At 41.1% G+C, this 20,229-nt stretch overlaps 1 protein-coding gene across 3 annotated transcripts in view; it reads left to right on the forward strand.

Moving 5' to 3' along the window:
• LOC116698005 (neuropilin-2) overlaps window positions 1–20,229 on the forward strand; it is a 100,326-nt gene that overhangs the window by 40,492 nt on the left and 39,605 nt on the right. For all 3 annotated transcript variants that reach the window (XM_032529700.1, XM_032529699.1, XM_032529701.1), the window contains exons 7-10: window positions 4,225–4,380; window positions 14,169–14,313; window positions 18,324–18,499; window positions 19,178–19,351. In XM_032529700.1, the coding sequence (XP_032385591.1) occupies window positions 4,225–4,380; window positions 14,169–14,313; window positions 18,324–18,499; window positions 19,178–19,351 (651 nt within the window). The remainder of the gene's footprint in view (window positions 1–4,224; window positions 4,381–14,168; window positions 14,314–18,323; window positions 18,500–19,177; window positions 19,352–20,229) is intronic.

Here is a 20,229-nt window from a genome sequence, read left to right on the forward strand (position 1 = left end):
CCAGCATAGCTATATTTGTGTCAGCATGTGTGTGTGCATGTGTTTGTGCGTGTGCATCCGTGTGTGTGTGTGTGTGGTGGGGGAGAGCGAGTGAGTGAGAAAGAGTAAGTGGGAGGTGTAGTGATATCAAGGTTTAGCAGCGAGATGCCTGGGTAGGGCATTGTTTCCCGTATTTTATCACAGTGCCAACTTCCTGCCATCCCTGTGCCAAGCGTGAGTTATGAGGCTGTCTGGGTGGGAGGGGAAAGGGAGTGTGAGGTTCACTCACCCCTCAGACAGAAATGAATTCAAACCAGCCTGCAAGGCTCTCTTCAGTTAGACGCCTTCTATAAACAACAGATTATCTTGTTGGGTGTCACCCTCCTGTAGCCTTGCAAAGACTTCCCACAGATTTTACTTTACTCGTTGTCGACAAGCTTTTTGGGAAATAGGTCATAATAATAATAATGTCATGTTATATGTAAATAGTCAATGTTATCAGTTTGAACCCTTCATGTACCCGATGTCGGATGCAGTCTTCTCTATTTTGTAGCATTTTAAAAGCAAGTTTCCAGAACCAGAAATCATCATCATCGCCTTTTGCCAACTGGTCAGGTTGCCAGCTGCTTGACTCTCACAGTTCCTGACCAAAATCTATTAAAAACAGGAATTAGGCTTTCTTTTGTGCGGCAGACATATTCCTTCCTCTCAAAAGCCTGTGATTAGACAACCCAAGATGTGATGCTTCTAGGCAATGATCACACGTTTGTTCAGTTAACAGAAAATGTGGCCAGTGAGGGATCAGTGTTTGGCCCGAGGAGACAGGAACCAGGCAAGCACCTCATCTATTCATTTGTGAGAACAGTAACACAATCGCAGACAGAATAGAAGCGGTAGTTTCTTATTGTCAGAGCTCTACTGAGGCCAAACTATAGGCCAGCAAACACAGGAAGGGACTGTGGCCAAGAGGCAGCATGAGTCCAAGGTTCCATCAGTCTCACACTTCCTTCCTGTTTCACCTCAACTGCAGCTGACAGCTCACACTCTCTGCCCCCCTCTCAAAAATGAGCTAACATTAAAGAATTTGCGTGACATGAATCGCTAAAAAAACTTTTTTTTCTGACGTTCAGATTGTAAGATTTGTAAGAAATAAATCTGTAGGAAAACGGATGTCCCGGCAGAATATTACCAGTACCTTACACTTCTGTTAATCCAAATGGGGAAATTTTTCAAAATGTTAAGTCTATCCTCTATACCTTTAACAGACATTTCTGTTAATCCAAAATTCAAAATACAGAAAAACACTTGTGAAAAAATCATTACAGAAAATCCCTTCTCATTAACACAGTATATTAGCTCATATTTCTACGGACTTTTTTAAAAGTGAATATACTCTGCTCAGTCCATGGAAAGACCCCTGATTCTGATTATATTGTTTGTGACACATTCGATCTTTGCATGAAATTGTCTTGACAGTTGGCTGGAAATTAAGCTTCTTCTTCTTTCATGTTGTCTCTCTGTCTGTCTCTCCGGTCACCGGTGTTGTGGTGGGGTCGCTGCGTTCAACAGAGGCTCTCAGCTGTTCCTCTGTGTTAACACCTAGCAGAGAGCAAGGCTCCTGTGCTGCGTGTGTGTGTGTGTGTGTGTGTGTGTGTGTGTGTGTGTGTGTGTGTGTGTGTGTGTGTTCGTGTGTGTGTTGTGTGTTGTGTGTGTGTGTGTGTGTGTGTGTGTGTGTGTGTGTGTGTGTGTGTTATGCATATGTGTGTAATTGCAACTACATGTCTTGACAAGCAGCTGTCATAAATGCCAACATGCACCCCCTGGTCTCTCATAACTGTGTGTGTGTGTGTGTGTGTGTGTTGTGTGTGGTTGTGTGTGTGTGTGTGTGTGTGTGCCCATGCAGCTCAGGCATGTATGCATTGCTTTGTTGGCTCAAGGGCCACGTGTGTGGTTTAAATCTCTCTCCAGGGCACTTTCTCTAATGTAACTTATGCCATTGTCCTTTTGGATTCGGTTTTATTCTATTCTGTTCTGGACTGGTCCAGGGGGGTGGGGTGCAGATTGATGATGTGAATTCTGGTGGCTCCGTTGTTCTAACAACTCTGTGATTGATGAGAAGACCTTCATTTAGCATCTCTCTCTCTCTTTCTATCTATCTCTCTTTCTCTCATTCTCTCTCTGTCTTTCTCTTTCTCTCACGTTGTCTCTGTCTCTTCTTTACCTCCACTTTGTTTTCTCTCTCTCTTATTCCCTTACTCCTCACCCCTCCTCATCTTCCCATCCATTCCTCTCCTCGGATCCAGACCATCGATTAGTTGTCTTGGTGGATCTCTGTCTTGCCCTAAGCGTACTGGCGTGTGTGTGTTTGTGTGTGTGTGTGTGTGTGTGTGTGTGTGTGTGTGTGTGTGCACGTGTGTGTTTGTGCATGCGTGGGCGTGTGTGTGTGCGTGTGTGTGTGTGTGGTGTGTTTTGTGTGTGTGTGTGTGTGTGTGCGTGCGTGCGTGCGTGCGTGTGCATGTGTGCATTGGAAGTAATCTGAAACACCTGTCTCTCTGACAGATAACAAACGCAGCATTTTACCTCCCCTGGTGTTTTGTACTATACCCCAGTGGGAGGCAGTGTCTCTCTCTCTCTCGCTCTCACACACACACACACACACACACACAAACAACAAGGTCTGATTAATCTACAGGTTTCAACCGCCCACATGGAGGAGAATAAATGTTATAACCTACAGTAGAACCATACTCATCTTCTGCTCCTTATTTGTCTGCTGCCTCTCTTTGTCTCAAAACCTTGTTCTGTAAAGTAGAGGCTTGGATCCCCAGTCACTGTCACCATGTAACATATCTCATATAAACTGAGGGCTTCAAAATGCGAGATATTCATGTAAAAGAGTGGCAGGTGTGCTGTGTTCCCGGTAAGGAAATAAATTACTACTGTAAATATTACTACTGTAACCCTCAACACAGTCATGTTAGACCCCAGACACAAGTACAAAAACATACAAAAGTTACTTCTGTGTGTGCTTGTGTATGTCTTTTTCTCTACGTATGTATTATTTGTAAGCTGCGGACATAACTCTTTCTGTTATGTTTTTATTATGTCTCCTTCTTTCCCGTCTTTCCTCTCTGTTTTTTTTCCTGGGACACGTTCTCATGTCTCAGCATATTGTTTGTAATTGTTTGTAATCTTTAAATAAAAACATTTGATCACAAAAAAACCTACAAAAGAGTATATGGATAAAAGTCCTTGTTAGCGGTGTTAAAAAATATTTTCATGAAACAATACAATTCCTTGTTGCTTAATAACACTTACAAATTGTAAAAATCCATTGCGTTTTTAAAGAGCTATGTTGTTCTGAGTGATGGACTCATTTTGGGGACTGTGGAGCAAAACAAATGTGTACCTACTTGAGGAACCTTGAAATGAAGGAAGCTGGCTTTTAGCACACAATGCTGCCCATTTATAATGCAACACAGCTAGCAGGATGCCAGACACGTAGCTTAGCATCCACAATCAGGATGGGGAGGTGATCATGGCTATTGTATGGGAGGAAATATAAATGAGCCCCAGGTCCTTATTGATCTGCCAAGAGAGAGGCAGAGAGAGAGAAAGAGAGAGAGAGAGTGAGAGAGATACTAGAGGAAGTATTCAGAGCTTTTACTTAAGTAAAAGTACTAATACCGTACGAATACCACACTGAAAAAATACTCTGTTACAAGTAAAAGTCCTGCATTGAAAATATGACTTAATTAAAAGTATGCAAGTGTCATAAGGAAAATGTACTTAAAGTATTCAAAGTAAAAGCACTCAATGCAGAAACATCACACACATTTTAGAAACTGGAAACGATCTAAACAGTTCTGTCAATCAACTGTGTTTAATCAGCTAACCATTTTAGCTTGACTGGTAGGCCTGTATATTGTTGGGAAGTTTAACGTATAATACATTATAAACTGCATGTATTTTATGTACAAACATCTTAATTGGTAAAGTAACTAGTAACTAAAGCAGAGTAGTAGGGAGTGGCATGAAAAGAGACAACTCAAGTAAAGTACAAGTATCTTAAATTTGCACTTAAGTACAGTACTTGTAAATGTACTTTCCACCACTGTATACAGCAGACACTCCTTCAAAAACCAGCTGATTGACCAGTTTTGAGCATGGGCACATTCTTTGATGTATTATTCATGATGTTTTTATTCTTTGATAAAAACGTCCTCTCTCCTCCCCGACCAACAGGTGGACCTCCATACCTTGAAGGTACTTACAGGCATCGCCACGCAGGGCGCCATTTCAAAGGAAACTCTAAAGGCTTACCATGTCACCACCTTTAAGCTGGAGGTCAGCACCAACGGAGAGGACTGGATGGTGTACAGACATGGCAAGAATCATAAGGTAGGCACATGCACACGCACACACACACACACACACACACACACGCACACACACACACACACACACACACACACACACACACACACACACACACACACACACACACACACACACACACACACACATATATTCCTGCCATGACATGGACCGCTAAGAAGTCAAGACAAGAGCAAAAGTCTGGATGCTCTTAGGTGACACACATGCCTCGACATGCACATGGAAGAGGCAGAGAAATATATGAGACGGAATATATGCAGCAACCCTTGACCACAAGCCCAAAATTCAACCGGTGTCTGCAATTACAGTCATTCCACCGCCGCTCCGTTGGCTTCATTTAAGGGTTTACGACCAAGCCAGAATCAGCACACGTCTCCAAGTTCCAAGTGATACCTTACATCATTGAATGCAGCTACACTTACAGTAGACTGCACAGTCTGCTTTTCACATCCCATCTGGTTTCCGTTACTTACTGGTCAGAGTTCTGTCTAATGTGGATCTGGTTGGACAGGTTTCTTAGCTGTTTCTCTCAGTGGTGTTAAAGCATGATGAATCATCAGCGAGTGTGCTGCAGTCTAGAAACGGTACCAAGCGTCGTTAAAATGGTTGCAACTGCAATTAAAGTAGAGGAGCGTTCCAGTGGTTTTGGCTGTTTTTTTTCCATCACGGCCGTTCTCCCACTGCATCTGCGAGAGTGGTCACATATGTTAGTGCTGCGGTCTAACGCCACCACGTCTAGCTTTGTGCTATGTAGTCTAGTGTGTGTGCATGTATTCATCAAGGAATAACCCTTATTCCTACATGCACACACAGATGCATGCATACAGTGCAAATGCTTCTGCATGCTTTGAGAAAGAAACCGGAGAGTCCGTCTAACCACCTGGGGCTCCTCTGTGGACTGCAGATCCCATAAGGCTTATAGATGTAGCCAAGTCCCAGAAAAATGATTGATGGCTAAAATACAGGGAGTTGTGGAGAAAAAATATAAATAAATAAAGGGACAATAGAAAAAGAAAGGATTTAAGTGTGAGTTGTTCTTTTAAAAAAATCCTGTTTATACCTATTATAGAAAAAAAACTATTATAGAAAATAGATAATGTAATTAATTGGTGCAGTATTAGCAACTAAATTCAACTCATTAACTAATCACTCAACCAACCAACTAACCGATCAATCAATCAATCAATAAATCAATCAATCAATCAATCAATAAGTTAGTTTGCCATTCAGCCATTTGTTTTGTCTGTCAAATAGCAACCAGACTGAAACAATAACAATCCAGTACGCAAAACAGATTAATAATTATGTTTTGAGGTTAGTAGTTGATGTCACCACCCATAATCCCTCTGGATTCCTTCAATAACCCTGGAAAGCTGCTTCAGCGCTGAATGCCTCAGGAGACACAGAGGAGTGTGTGTACGTGCATGTGTGTGTGTGTGTCTTTGAGGAGGAGGAGAAGGGGTTTAGAATAAATCAGCTGCAGCTTCTGGTAGAGTATCCCTTTCTTGTCTTCCCTCCACACGCACGCACGCACGCACAAAGGCACTTACGCACGCACACACACACTTATGAACACAAAAATACACACACACGCACAACCACAAACCAACTGATAACAGTCTTTTTTAGCCCCCCTAGTGAAACAGTCTGTGCTGTAATCTGTTGGTTAGATCAGGGTCATAATATCTGTACTTTATGGATATGAACCAGATATATGAATATTTTGTCATCCTGGTTGTCCATACTGTAATTTTACCATGTTGGTCTATTCTGTACACACAACATCTGTTGCATGCCTGTCCACCCTGGATGAGGGATCCCTTCTCTGATGCTCTTCCTGAGCTTTTCTTCCATTTTTTTTTTCACCATTTTTCAGCTTTACAGATTGTTACTTCCCCTTGAGGCAAACTTGAATATACTATAACCCAGTCCCTCCAGGATTTCGCAATGTTGTGATTGCGCGAATTCACTCGAATTTAACCAATCACCGTGACTTTGGTGCAACTCGCAATTTTGACCAATCACGGCAACTTTTTTGCAAATTTGACCTATAACCAGAGTTTCCTGCAACTGCTGTTTCAATCCTTGCGGCTCTCTGCAGCGGGCGGGGCTGCTGAGTTACCACTGTGACTGAAGCGTGCGCACGCACACACACACACACACACACACACACACGGTGGATGCAGGAAAAACCAGAGATGAGACGACAGGATGACCTAAATTGAGAACAGCTACACTCGTTATTGTAAGTGCAATGATAAGTCCTTTATCAAACCCTATGAATGTGTGTCCCAGGCCAGGATAGGAAGTGAACTAACAATGTAAAGATCAACAAGCACTTCAAATTTATATTTCAAATTTGATTCATTCAATAAATTATTTTTGTCTTAAATCCAACAGCCATTTTCTCATTATATCAACGTTGGCAGCATCCTGAGCCTTTTTGATAAGGTCCTTGGAAAACTCAGCCCAGAGTAATTTTATTCTCCTCAAAACAACTTTCCTTTTAATTTTTCAAAAACTATACCAAAAAAAATCACAACTTTTTTAGCAACCTCTGTCCTGAGAGGGAACGATGAAAGAGGAAGCTGAGGAAAGGCAGAGTAGCGAGAGCTGAAAAAAGACAAAGAGAGTGATGGCCATTTATCTAATGATAGTACAAATGGTGTTAGCATCTTGGGGGCTAATGTCCCTTCTTAGCTGACATGCCGCAGACAGCCAAACAGCTTGCCATCCCAACTGTCAACTTTTGGGAAGTAAGTGAGAGTCTGTCATTTATGTTAAAAAAAAGACATACATAACTCAAATGTCAATGGCCAAAAGGATCTGTCGGCAGTGTGTTTAATAGCTTGGGTGTGGAAAATGCTGTGTCTACATTCACAGGATATTCCAAGGAAAAAGTTTTCATAATCAGGACGGGATCCTAGATCATTTTATGATCAGTTGTAAGCATGTAAAAAGTCTTTTATTTTTTTATTTTATTAATTCAGGACAATGCACATTGATGAATAAGCACAACAGTACACGTAAATGTGCCAGATTGTAGCCCAAGGGCTAATTTCCATCTGCAGTCCAATAGGCAGGTTGGAGTTACAGTAAAAAAAGACATAGGATAGTAGCATTTAGTATTTAAACTTAAAGACAGGAACTTTATTCTTAACTTAAAGAACATATAATGATTTATTTTCTACTTTAATCCGAGATAATATCGTTTTTCTACCAATACAAGGCATAGATAGAAATGCCCTGACCCCTGTCTGTTTAACTTGTTGTACCTGCTCTGAACTGTTTATTCATCCGTCCGTTTCTTGTCTGACATTTTCATTCACTCACCCCTACACTAGTCTCTTAAAGTCTATCTATCATTCATAAATCCACCCTCCTCGTCTACACACTCGCTCTCTTCACATCTTCATTCACCTTATCCTTTCCACTCTTGCACTCTTTTTCCTCCGTGCCTTTTCTGCTCCCTCAACACATCATTCGTTCTTCCCCCCCAGTGTTTCTGAGAAAGTCATCATGAAATAGACAGGCACGTTTAGGTTGCTCGAACAAATTACTTTTTGTGGTTGGCTACAGCAATTTGTGTGTGTGTGTGTGTGTGTTAATCTAGAAGAATTATTGAATTAATGTTTTATGAGCAAGAGGCATGAAAGGAGGACACAAATTAATAGGAGCCACATGGATATTAAGAAAAGAAAAGTATGAGCATAGCAAACTGCCTCTGCTCCTGTGAACTTACTCTCCTGCACAATACAACAGCAAGAACACACACATGAATGTTTGTTGTATGTTAACATTATCCTCAGATGAGTAACTCTTAATAAAGCAGCCACTGTGCACACAAAGACCCACACTCTGCTTTTAAACATCTGGGAGCCAGCCCATAGGGGCGGCGCCACTGTCACACAACATCATGATGATTTGTGTGATCTGTAATGTATTTGATAATGTCATTAAAGGCCTGTTGTGAACCAGATGGCACATATGGAATCTATGTTAACTTGTGGAAGAGGAGGAGAAGTAATATCCATACAGCATTTGTTCCTACATTCTCACAAATGACAGTTACTTTTTAAGACGTTCACTAGATAAAGAGGGAAAAAGAGCAAAGCATAAGACAGAGGGGAATACAGGGTGAACAAGATTATGTTAGAAATAATCATTGCTAAACCAATATGCTGTTTTGTTTCTCAAGGATTAGTTGTGATTCTCTCTTTTCTTAAGTTTTTCTTTGTCTTTTTAATTTCCAAGAGTTTTTCTTTCTCTGTTCCTAAATTTTCTTTTACAGCAGCGTTTTTTCATACCACCTCTTCATGATCAGGTCATGCCAGATCATTTGACTCCTCATGTAAACTATCATGAGAGCACTAATGTGAGCATCATGCACAAACATGAATAAAGATAATGACACTATCAGTACAACTTTAAGCAGTGCTCCGAGTTGGCTGTGGGCCTGGTTATGGGAGGTTGCCCACATGCAGAGAGAAAAGTGCCAATTTTCAGTTCTGAGGTCTCGTCGATGTTGTCTTAGTTTGACTCTTTGTCTAAAAAAGTCTGAGACCTTCTGCTGGTAGAAGTACTTTTAAGTATAACGTGGTACAAATGTCATTACGTAGCCCTCCTGAATTGCTTTAGGCAGAGCTGTCTGTGGCCATTACAACACTGGACCTCAGCCAAGACCAAAACCTCCTATTCCCACCTTAATCTGTGGGAGCGAGGATGGATGGATGAATAGAGAGAGAGAGGAATGGAGGTAGGAAACGTGGGTGGAATCAGAGGGAGGGAGATGGATCCTGATGAGAGCAAAGTGTAGTTTGAAATAAATTAAGAAAGAAAGAAAGCAAAACACAAGCAAAGGGTCAATCAGTCAAGCATAGAGAGAAGAAACTGAGCTGTGCAGAGGGAGGAAGAGAGGTGGAAGCCAAAGGGAGGTCGGTTCAAAGGGGAACAAGTGAGTGAAGGAAAGAGGCAGAGAGGGGAAAAGAGCAAAAGAAGGAAGGATGGACGGAGGCACGGAGGAGAGGAGGATTAATGCGAATAGCAGACAAGGGTGTTGACCACAAATCCCTCTGGATCCCTCTGGGGTCTCAGCAACACAGCCTGTAAGGATGTCAGGAGAGGGGGAATTAAATAAAACGACAGAGTAGTGGCAGGAGGGAGGGAGGGAGGCAAGGTGAGGGAAAGGCAGGAGGGAGAGTGAGGTCAAAGGAGAGAGGGAGGAAAGAGTTTGTGACAAATGAAGAAAGAAATGCTGAGAGGAAAGGGACAAAGGGGGATGTTATAAGGGTGCCATGTGTCATTCGGTTTGTGAGATTTGTGGACTCTGCTGTTGCACATAACACACACACACCAGGATTCAGCTGTCAAACACAGGTTACCTCCTTAAAGTGTGTGTGTGTGTGTGTGTGTGTGTGTGTGTGAGAGATGAAATCACACAGGAGATGGAGGGTGTTTTACTATTTTATAACTATCCACACACAGCACGGACATTTGAATAATTCAGCGTGTCTGCGCTGGTCCTCGCTGGCTGATTGACTGTGGCCCTGCAGGCTCACGACACAGCCACACACACAGCCACACACACACACACACACACACACACACACACACCTGTTCTTTTCTTTCCCATGAGGTGGATATATTCCTCGTCAGGCTCTTTTTCTATCCTGTAGTTACGCGTTAGCCCTGGTTAGTCTCCTTTTGACTACAAACCAGGGGCGGCTACACAATATGTGTCCTTCTACCTTGCACACTATTGATATTCAGCAGAGTAGGTGTGTGTAAATGAAGGAGAAAATAGTATTCACTCCATGTCAATTACCTCTGACCTTTACTGAGAGATGAAAGTGGCATTGGAATCGGGAAGATTTCTCTTGCTTTGAATTGTTCTTATATAATTGGTGTGTGTGTGTGTGGGTGGGTGTGTGTGGGAAAGAGAGAGAGAGAGAGAGAGAGAGAGAGAGAGAGAGAGAGGTGTAATGTTAAGCATCTGTTAACTCCAGTGTTCCTGGTGTCAGCTTGCCTTGTCTCTTAACACAGTCGAAGACATTGGACCATTATCAAACCTGCACAAAACACAGACAAATGCACACACACAGACACACACACATACACATGTTAACCTGAGCTGGGTTGTGGGTGCAGTCCATTAGCTGATTGTTGCAGAAGCCTTTTAGAAAGAGACTGACGGTCAGTGAATTTGAGTTGAAGACCTCAGAGATGCTACATACTGTATCCCCTTCCACCTCCTCCTCACTGTGGATTGCCACTGTAGAGCCAAGACCTGGAGGGGAGGCTTTTGTTTACTGTAATATCTTATAAGGAAAAAAATGTTTGTTAATGTTTGTGGTTTTGATACAAATATGACTATTTAACTGCATGATAATATATGCCAATTTACAAAAGGGGGCAACCGATATTCTCCAGTATAAAATAGGTACTGTGTAAAAAACATTTAAATGTTGACTGGGTCGGTTTACCATTTGATTTGATTTATTTAATTGTATCAAGAATGCCTTACACATAAAAAGACATCAAATACAATCTAGGATAAAAATACAATAAAGTCCAGGACGTATTTCTCTTGTCCTCACCATTAATTTTGAATATTAAAATGATTTTCTTTACAGTTCTTAGAAAGATTATTATTAATTATTATTATAGTGTGTGGTAAGATCTGACAGCAATGAGTGCTGGTCTTTTCTTACCATGTTTTCATCCTGCTACTAATAGGATTTCAGTTTACTAAAAAAAAGAAGCAGTTGTAGCAGTAAAAAGGTTTTCACCAAGCGGAAGCTAAAATACAGTTGCAGCTCTGTCTGGTGACCCTGGACAAAGCTAAAAATGGAGAAAATAATGAACAGCATGTATACAGAAGTGTCTGCCACACACACAAACATGCCATCAGAAATGTATACAGTCCGCTGGTAAAATACACTATCAGGGTTTTACACACTGTACATTCGCACAAACACACATGCACAAAAAGTCAAAGACTCACACTGTATGCACATTCTTATGTACACATTAAAGCACATACATACAAGTGTGTGTGTTGTGTGTGTGTGGTGTGTGTGGTGTGTGTGTGTGTGTGTGTGTGTGTGTGTGGTGTGTGTGTGTGTGTGTGTGTGTGTGTATCTGTGCACACATGGGCTGAGGAAAAGTTTCAGTGTGCACCAAGGGAAATCAGAAATAACCCACTAGCCCCCAACTCCTTAGAGTGAGACTTTGTAATTACACTTTTACACACCGAAATTCCAACACACACACACACACACTTGTAGTTACAGTCCACTGCCACAATCCCATTAGGTCTTTTGGGGCCTTTAGGCATTTTTCCATCATTTAACTGGTCACAGTTTCTGGTATTAAGGCCATTGTAAGGGCATGCATTCACTGCATCTGACTTTGTATCATACACCCAGTGGGTCATGGGTTCAATTCCCAGCTGGCCTAGTAGCCCACTCCTGTTCCCTTTCATCCATATTTTGTCACCCCTAACGGGCCATGCTGTTTAATTGATTGGGAACAGGAGAAGATAGGGAATTTACACACAGGCACATACACTCCAAAAACAAAGTGAACACCTATAAATGAGTAACCAAGCAAGTAATTGAGTCTTTTGGCTCCGTTAAATGAGCTTTACTGTTCCCTGTAATAAACACACTATGCTGTGTTTTCAGCACTGATGTAACATAATAGAAATAGTGTTTGAGACACAGAGGAAAAACAGCCTTGGAGGTTCTCCAATGAAACAACAGGATAGATTTTTTCTTAAATTCACAACAGTGTAAACAGTAGTCATCATGGCAGTGAGGGAGACAAAGGTAGAGCAAGAGATGTTGAAAAGAGACAGGAAGGAGGACAGAAAGTGAAACGCTAAGGAGAGAGTAGCAGAAGCCCAGCTGTGAAGTGAGCCCCATAGAGATGACAGTCATAGAGAGAGAGAGAGAGATATGACACTGTCAGATAGCAGAGATATAAGAGACAAAAACACTGCTTCTGGCCATGTGCGCTTGAACTCAGTTTCCTTTTTTTCTGTATTTGTGTGTGTTTTCAGAGGAAATTACTTGGTGTGTGTGTTATTTATGGTGGGAAGTGTTGGAGCTCAGTGGGCACTTCATGAGAGTGTGTGTGTGAGACAGTATCATGTTGTGTATGTCTATGCGTTGAGGGGCAACAGTGTGTGTTTTTCTTTGCTCTCTGTGCGTGAAAGAATTTGATGTTTTCTTGTATGTCTCTGTGTGTGTGTGTGTGTGTGTGTGTGTGTGTGTGTGTGTGTGTGTGTGTGTGTGTGTGTGTATGTTGTAGAGTCAAGAGAATATGAGTAGATGATGCTCACTCACATACTTACACCCTTGATTTATTACACACTGCTTTCCCTCCGACTGTGTGTGTGTGTATGTGTGTGTTTTAAACACACACACACACACAACACACACAACACACCTCTGCACTCATTCCTTCCATTGTGATTAGAAGCCATATATTCATTGGGTGTCTTTATGTATGTGAGCAGTCGGAAGAGCAAGATTGTAATTTTAGTTCATTCTTAATTTGTCCTGAGATTAAAACTGTCCAGTTTGAACCATATATATTGTTCAATTGTTGTTTAATAGTCTGTATATGCAGTTATTTAGATTGTTTAAACGGTTGACCATTAAGTTACAGTTTAGATGTCCTTGTTACTGCCATTACTTCATTCATAATAGGTAAAGGGGAAGTTTCAGAGGTAGACGTGAATATTTCTGTTCAATTTTATAGCCATCAATCCAGTAGTTATTAAGACATTTCACTCAAAGCCTCACATGGGAACCTCATGGGGCACTAGAAGAAAAGTTGGGACTTTTTTCTTTTGGTTGGATGCGAATGAACAAAGTCATAAGGAGACATAATTTGGGAACCATGAATTTAAGGCAATCCATGTAATATTTGCTGAGCTATTTCAGCCTAGAGCAAAGTGGTGGACCAACCAACAGACCAACTGACTTAGCGTGGCTAAGATCTCAACATGTGAAAAACTGTCTGAACCATTACTGTGGAGCTCTCTCCTGCTCTTCTATTTCTCTCATGGTCCTTTTTCCAATCAACATTCAAATCAAAGTGCAAGAGCTCTTGTGATTCGGAAATGTAAGATTATTGTGTTTACCATGAAAATAACCTAAATGTTTGTCCTAAATTTATAAAAAATGTGTCTAAATGTATCCAGTTTTGTTATAGAACTTACATTTTGAAGTCTGAAAGTGCCAGAATTGAGTTCAGCATCCTCTAAACCTCTTAAACCACTCTAATATTGTAGAAACTGATTGCACAGTGCAAAATCTATTGTCAATCTGGACAATTCTGCTAATTGTCTAATTATGCAAATTGGTCAACATACATTCGTCATTTTCTGTATGCTGGGGACCCATACTTCCCATTTCTACAATAAAACTTTGGTGTACTCTACATTTCCGGGTTCAAAACTGGGCTCTATGGGCTGGCTACTAGACTATTAGGCTTCTCCACTGTCCTCGCCTTTATTACAGAAAACACATGATACTGTTAAATACATACTGTATATCAAAGCAAAACTAATTTGAATGCTTTATGACTTTGCAACATCTGACTTGTCCTGTTGAACAAGAGGATATGTGTCCATGAAGTCCACTGTGTCCCTGTGTTGTCCTTAAGAGGCAGTGCTCCTATGTGTACACCTTGCTCTTCCTGTCCAGAGTATCAGGGGAAAGATTCCTACAGCCGTTATAATGTAGTATCGTTAAATGATGTCTGTTCTTCTCTCTACATAGGTTTTCCATGCTAACACCGACGCCACAGAGGTTGTCCTCAATCGGATCCCACAGCCGGTCCTGGCCCGATTTGTACGAATCAGACCTCAGACATGGAAGAATGGCATCGCACTGCGGTTTGAACTCTACGGCTGTCAGATTACGGGTAAGAAAGATGAAGCATCTTCTTCAGCAGAGTTTCTCAGACTTTTTTCCTCATGGGACTCACTCTTGTGAAAACATGGTAGCCGTCTTGCCAAATTTAATACCAGTGACATACTGGCTTTTACACCGGGTAAGAAGGTGGGTCACAGCAAAAATAACTCCCTTAGAAAACATTTCCTGCAAAAGAACAAGCAAGCAAATGTAAAAGGGTATTTTTTCTCTTCATTTACATAACCTAATGATAAACAATTCAGAAATGTGTCCATCCATCAATCCATTCAGTGCTTCTATTCATATTCTCCTCTCTCTCATCTTTTTTTGTCTTTCACATGCACACAACACACCCACTCTCATGTGCACTCACACTCTTGCCCTCGCTCTTTCATATACATATCCTCCCTCTCTGTCTCCCACTCACACATCGTGCGCGCACACACACACACACACACACACTCAGTCCTAATAGAATAATACTAGAGTGTGATGTGTGGGTGATAACATCAGAGAGTAACAGGCTCTCAGCTTTCATCTGCAGCCCTGGCAAACAAACACGATTTCAACCAGCATAATCAGCTCAATACTATAAATAGATAAAACTTAATTAGACTGGCTGTGTGTGTGTGTGTGTGTGTGTGCGTGTGTGTGTGTTTGTGTGTGTTTTAGTGTGTCTGTGTCTGTCTGTCTGTGTTATAGAAATGGTAAAAGAGAGAGAGTTTCAATTTGTGTGTGTGTGTGTGTGTGTGTCTGTGTGTGTGTGTGTGTGTCTGTGTGTCCCAGCTCCACTGTATCATTATTGGGTTAGAGCCTCTCTCTGCTGCCGTCGTAGTGGCCATTGAGAGGGACAGATATGCTGTTATCTAGGAGGGCTATTTCAGCACCCACACAAATCACAATCACACCTAAACAATATGATACTGCTTGTGTGTATGTGTCCCTGTGTGCTGTATGTCTGTGTGTAATAGAGAGACAGAGAGGGAGAAAGCAAACAAAAGAGACAGGGATTTGGCATACATCATGTATCTTTGCCTGTGTTCTTGTCTACCAATATCCTATTTTTTACCCTATTTTAACTCTTGAAATTGCATTATATATTAGGGATTGACCGATATGGATTTTTTAGTGCCGATGCCCATACCATTTCTTTTCATCAGCCTTAGATGATGAAAAGAAATATTTTGGAGCCAATACTGCTTTTGTTCCCTCAATGTACATCATAAAAATGGCACGATGATAACAAATGTTACAAGTCTCAATTTTAAAAAGGATTTTTTATTGAACTTAACAACAAAAAATGAACAAATAGTAAAATTAGGTGAGGTAGAACAAGTAAAAAATACTGAAAATAAGAATGTAAGCCTAATTAAAATTCTGAAAATAAATTCTAAAAATTATTGTTCAAGCATAAATAAAAAAAATGACTGTGCACAGTTGCAACAAGCACGCAGCATAATAAAAGTGTCAACCTACTCTTCTCACTATACTCTGAGCAGTGAGAACCCATTCAATGCATCTTTTGGGCATTTCAGTTTCCCCGTGTATTGCCCATCTTCGCTGCCTTGTAATGTCTGCAATCAATCGCTGGCCTGAGGAAAACACTGACTTCATAAGCAAAATTGTGAAAGCTTCAGACTACATTGCCTTTTGTTGAAAGAGTTGACAGAGTGTGTCACTTTAGAGGAAAACCGAGTGACAACACTTTCAGGAAGATATGTCTGTAACCTACAGAGAAACTTTATAACCAAACATATCCTCTAATAGCTATGCTGTATCTTCTCTTTTCTTTTCCCTGCACATATTGACAAGCACACACCCGAAGACACTGCCAGGGGATGTGGTAATGTCCTACACAGCCTATAAAGGCAAACATAAAGCAGTCAGTCAGTGACATGTCATTAACTTAAATCACACTTTTATGTCTCTCTCTACTTTTTCCTCTACGTTCTACCTACCGGTATCTCTCTTCATGTTTTTTCTTCCTTCTCATTCTACTTTCTCTTATGTCCTTGTATTGCCTTTGCTGACAGCTTCCATTCCCACTTTGCTCTCTTGGTCTTTCATTTTCTCCTCCCTACCCTTCCCTTAAATCTTCTCTTTTCCTTGTGTCATTCAACTCTTTGTTCCTCCTTCCCTCCTCTCCTTCCTTAATCTCATTTTATGCTAGCCCTGCAGCCCATATCAATCATTTGTTTTTGGACCGCTATCATTTTTCTCACCAGGCTTGTGTAGTGTCCGGGTTTATCAAGCCATACGTGGTTGTGAGTGTGAGTGTGTGTGTGTGTGTCTGTGTGTGTATATATGTGTGTCTGTGTGTCTACATGCGTCGGCTAAGTAGAGCCTCAATGGTGTACTTTACAGCTTTTGTTAGACCCTGTCATCAGGAAAAGCACAGTGTTTGTGCGCCCATGTGTGGGCTTAGCATCAGAGTGAAAGTGTGTTTCAACCTGCGTGAGAGACCTTGTCTATTTTATTGTCTGTGTGTGTGTGTGTGTGTGTGTGTGTCTGTGTGTTTGAGAGAGAGAGAGAGAGAGAGAGAGACCGGGTAAGAGCTCTCATGCTGGTGTGTGATATCTAGCTATTTCTGCTACTGTGATCTCCAGAGATCATATTCTCATCCACTCCCACTTCACTCCTGTATTTAAAAAAAATGCACCAAAAAAAAGCTGGAGTGCAGCTACTCAAATAGATAGATGCAAAAAGAAGAAACATAGAATAAATACAGTAGTAGAACTGTGTCAGAATCAGTTTTCTTGTCTTTTATAGAGCTTGAGGGAGCATGGCTTAGCTGTTGCTCTTCATTGTTGATTCATTATTTACCATAGTGAGGCGTGTTTGCAGACGTCACAGCATTAAACATTCATCTCCATGTGGACCTGAAGAATGTCACCGTCAATCAACGTCACCCTTCACTGTCAATCGGCTCTCTCTCTCCTTCTTTCTTTTCTCTTTATCTTATTTACCCTTTCTATTCACTTGCTCCCTCTCCAGTTCATCCTTCTATTTGACCTTTTGTTATCTCCTCATCTCCTCCTTACTCTTCTTCTGCACCTTTTTATCCAGTCCTCGTTCTCTTTTCCTCCCTCACACACTCTCTACTTTTATCCCATTCATTTTTTTTCTATTTTCAAAACAAAATGATCATATTGTTTTGTTCCCTTTGTTTTGATTTTTTTTTTTTTACCATTATTCATGGAAATATTCTGATGCTTGTTAGACTTAAACACATTTGTCAGAATAATAAACAGGATGCCTTTGATCTGTACCACGCTCTCATATAGTTTTTACATTTGGGATTTCTCAGGCTCAAATTCCCATGATGAATCCCCTTTGGAAGCTCGGGTTGAAGCATTGACTTTGCGGCAGTAGGAAGGAAAACGAGAAATGGTTGATGGAAAGCAGCGGAGTGCAGTGTTACAATTCAAGTCACAATCGCACCAGAGTTTTGCTCCAAAATGAGATTAAACGGTGATATTAAATTATTCCTGACCTGAAATTCACATTTTTTAAGCAAGAGTTTTTGAATTCTTAGATGTTTAACAATGCAGCCATCCCATGTAGCCAGACTGGATTCAGAGACAGAAATTCCAATAGACTTTAAAGCATGATAGTAATAGGATGTATATACCTGATAACTTCATCACTCCAAAGCAGATTTTCCATTGAATTTCTACCTTCCTGACAGCCTCTAATTTCATTTCGCATTTTCATTTCACAGACGTGATACAACATCCATCAAAGTAAACAGTTGGTTAACTTTTTTGTCAGTCGTTTTTACAAATATATATTTCTTGTTGGTTTATTCACCAAAGCTCCAACATCAACCCAGTATCCTTTTCCCATCGGACAACTCATGAATACAATGTTTTTTGGCAGCTGACTGTCAAATGTTGGATGCTGTACTGATCTTAAAAACACTAAGAGAAAGCAGTGGAAGGTTTTCCAAACTCTGCTTGGAGCTGTATTACTATGCAATGATTAAGTTCGTATTCCATTCTCTCATTGTGTCCGGCCCAGATGCTCCCTGCTCAGAGCTGCAAGGCATGTTGTCTGGACTGCTATCCGACTCCCAGATCTCTGCGTCGTCCATGAGAGACATCCACGGCTCCATGGGGGCAGCCAGGCTGGTGGCCAGTCGGTCCGGCTGGTTCCCCAACCCGACACAGCCCATAGTTGGAGAAGAGTGGCTACAGGTACGTCACCTTGTCCTCATAACGGATCTTTGTTTTTGTTCAGCTCAGTGCTTGTTTTTTCATTATAATGGAGACTGTAGTTGGAGATGAGGGGCTACAGGTGGGGTTCATTCTACTGTATCAGAATGTTGCTAGTTGGAAGGCTCTCCACTGATTCTTCCTTACATATTCTTTGGGGAGAACTTTTTTTAACTAAATTGTGTCGACTATGTGTCATCCCCTCAAAACAAAGACAAATACACAAACCCAAAACCAAACCATCATTTGCTATGTCATCTGCAATGGCAAAAACTGTTAAACAAACAAAACCACCGAAAAATGCATGCTGGACTAACGATGATATCAAAGCCCATCTGGGGAGAAAGGGATGCTGTACCAGAGGATAATGCAAGATGTAGGAAAAGGAAGAATAAACTATATGACAAAATCAAGGATCACAATGCACTCAGCCAAATGGAAAACAAGAGATTCACACAGTGGACAACTTTTTGAGCCACCAACTAGCTTTCATTTCTGAACTGACTGTTCATGAAATACAAAAAATAGATATAGGCTATAGAAAAAGTCAGTTAAAGATTCACATCACAATACAGTAGACAGGATAGATCTGGAAAGTGAAATGCTTCTGCTGTGCAGGGAGTGAGCTTACGCTGCTGATTATGTTTGTCTGTGTTGCAGGTGGACCTTGGTGTGCCCAAGATGGTGCGTGGCATCATTACCCAGGGTGCAAGAGGGCTGGAGGGCAGCACCAGCGCTGAGAACAGAGCGTTTGTCAGGAAGTACAAACTGGCGCACAGCGTGACTGGCAAAGACTGGACTTACATCACCGACAGCAAGACTGGGTTTGCTAAGGTGAAGGAGGGGGACTGTGTCCGTCTGACACAAACACTACATATGTACTCTCCTGTCTCTGATTGTCACTGTCACTTCTTCCTCATTTATGGTTTATTTATAGCTGTCTTTCAATTTAACCCCTCTTCGCTCTCTTTTTCTCTCTTCGGGGGGGATATGCCATTTTTATTACAGCCTCAGCTCTGATAATAATTAAATTTAATCACCTCACTCCTCATTCTCCCTGCTTCTGTCTTTGCCTCTCTCTGAGTCCTCTGTGTTCTTTCTCTCTCTGCTTTTCTCTGTGTCTCATCCTCCTGTTCACTCATCCTCTATTTGTCTCTCATGGGTGTTAATTAAAAATGTCTTTCCTGCATCACCACTCAACACTGCTGGCAGTCTAACGCACTGTGAGACAGGGCACTTTAAACTCTGTTCTCCTTTCTGACTATGTCTTAAAACGCTTTAATAGTACTACTGAGTGCCAAGCTTTTCTCCTGATGCTGAAATCCTGTTCTCTCTCATCTGCTTGCCTTTTTAAATGAGCATCCTGGGATGTTCATCATATGTTTTTTTTTTTTTTTTTTATTCTAGAAATGGTTTTGAAAAAAATGCAATTCAATTAATGAAACTAATATTACAACTTTCCCAGCCCACATTTTGAAGGGATTGGTGCAGTCTAGTCAGTTTTCAGCTTGTAATAAATCTTGTTTTTGCCAGAGGCTGCTGCAAGTCGCCTAAAAAAAAAAGACTTGAAAATCAAAGGAAACACAGTCTCTGTTGTTATTTTTATTACACATGTCATACTGTGCTTGGAAACAACGCTGATTAGGAGTGTTATATGACTTTGAGATAGACAGGCTCACGATTTTGCTTTTGTTTTTTAAATGAGACATGAA

Source organism: Etheostoma spectabile, chromosome 11 (genome assembly GCF_008692095.1).
Source record: "Etheostoma spectabile isolate EspeVRDwgs_2016 chromosome 11, UIUC_Espe_1.0, whole genome shotgun sequence".
NCBI classification, from domain to species: Eukaryota; Metazoa; Chordata; class Actinopteri; order Perciformes; family Percidae; genus Etheostoma; species Etheostoma spectabile.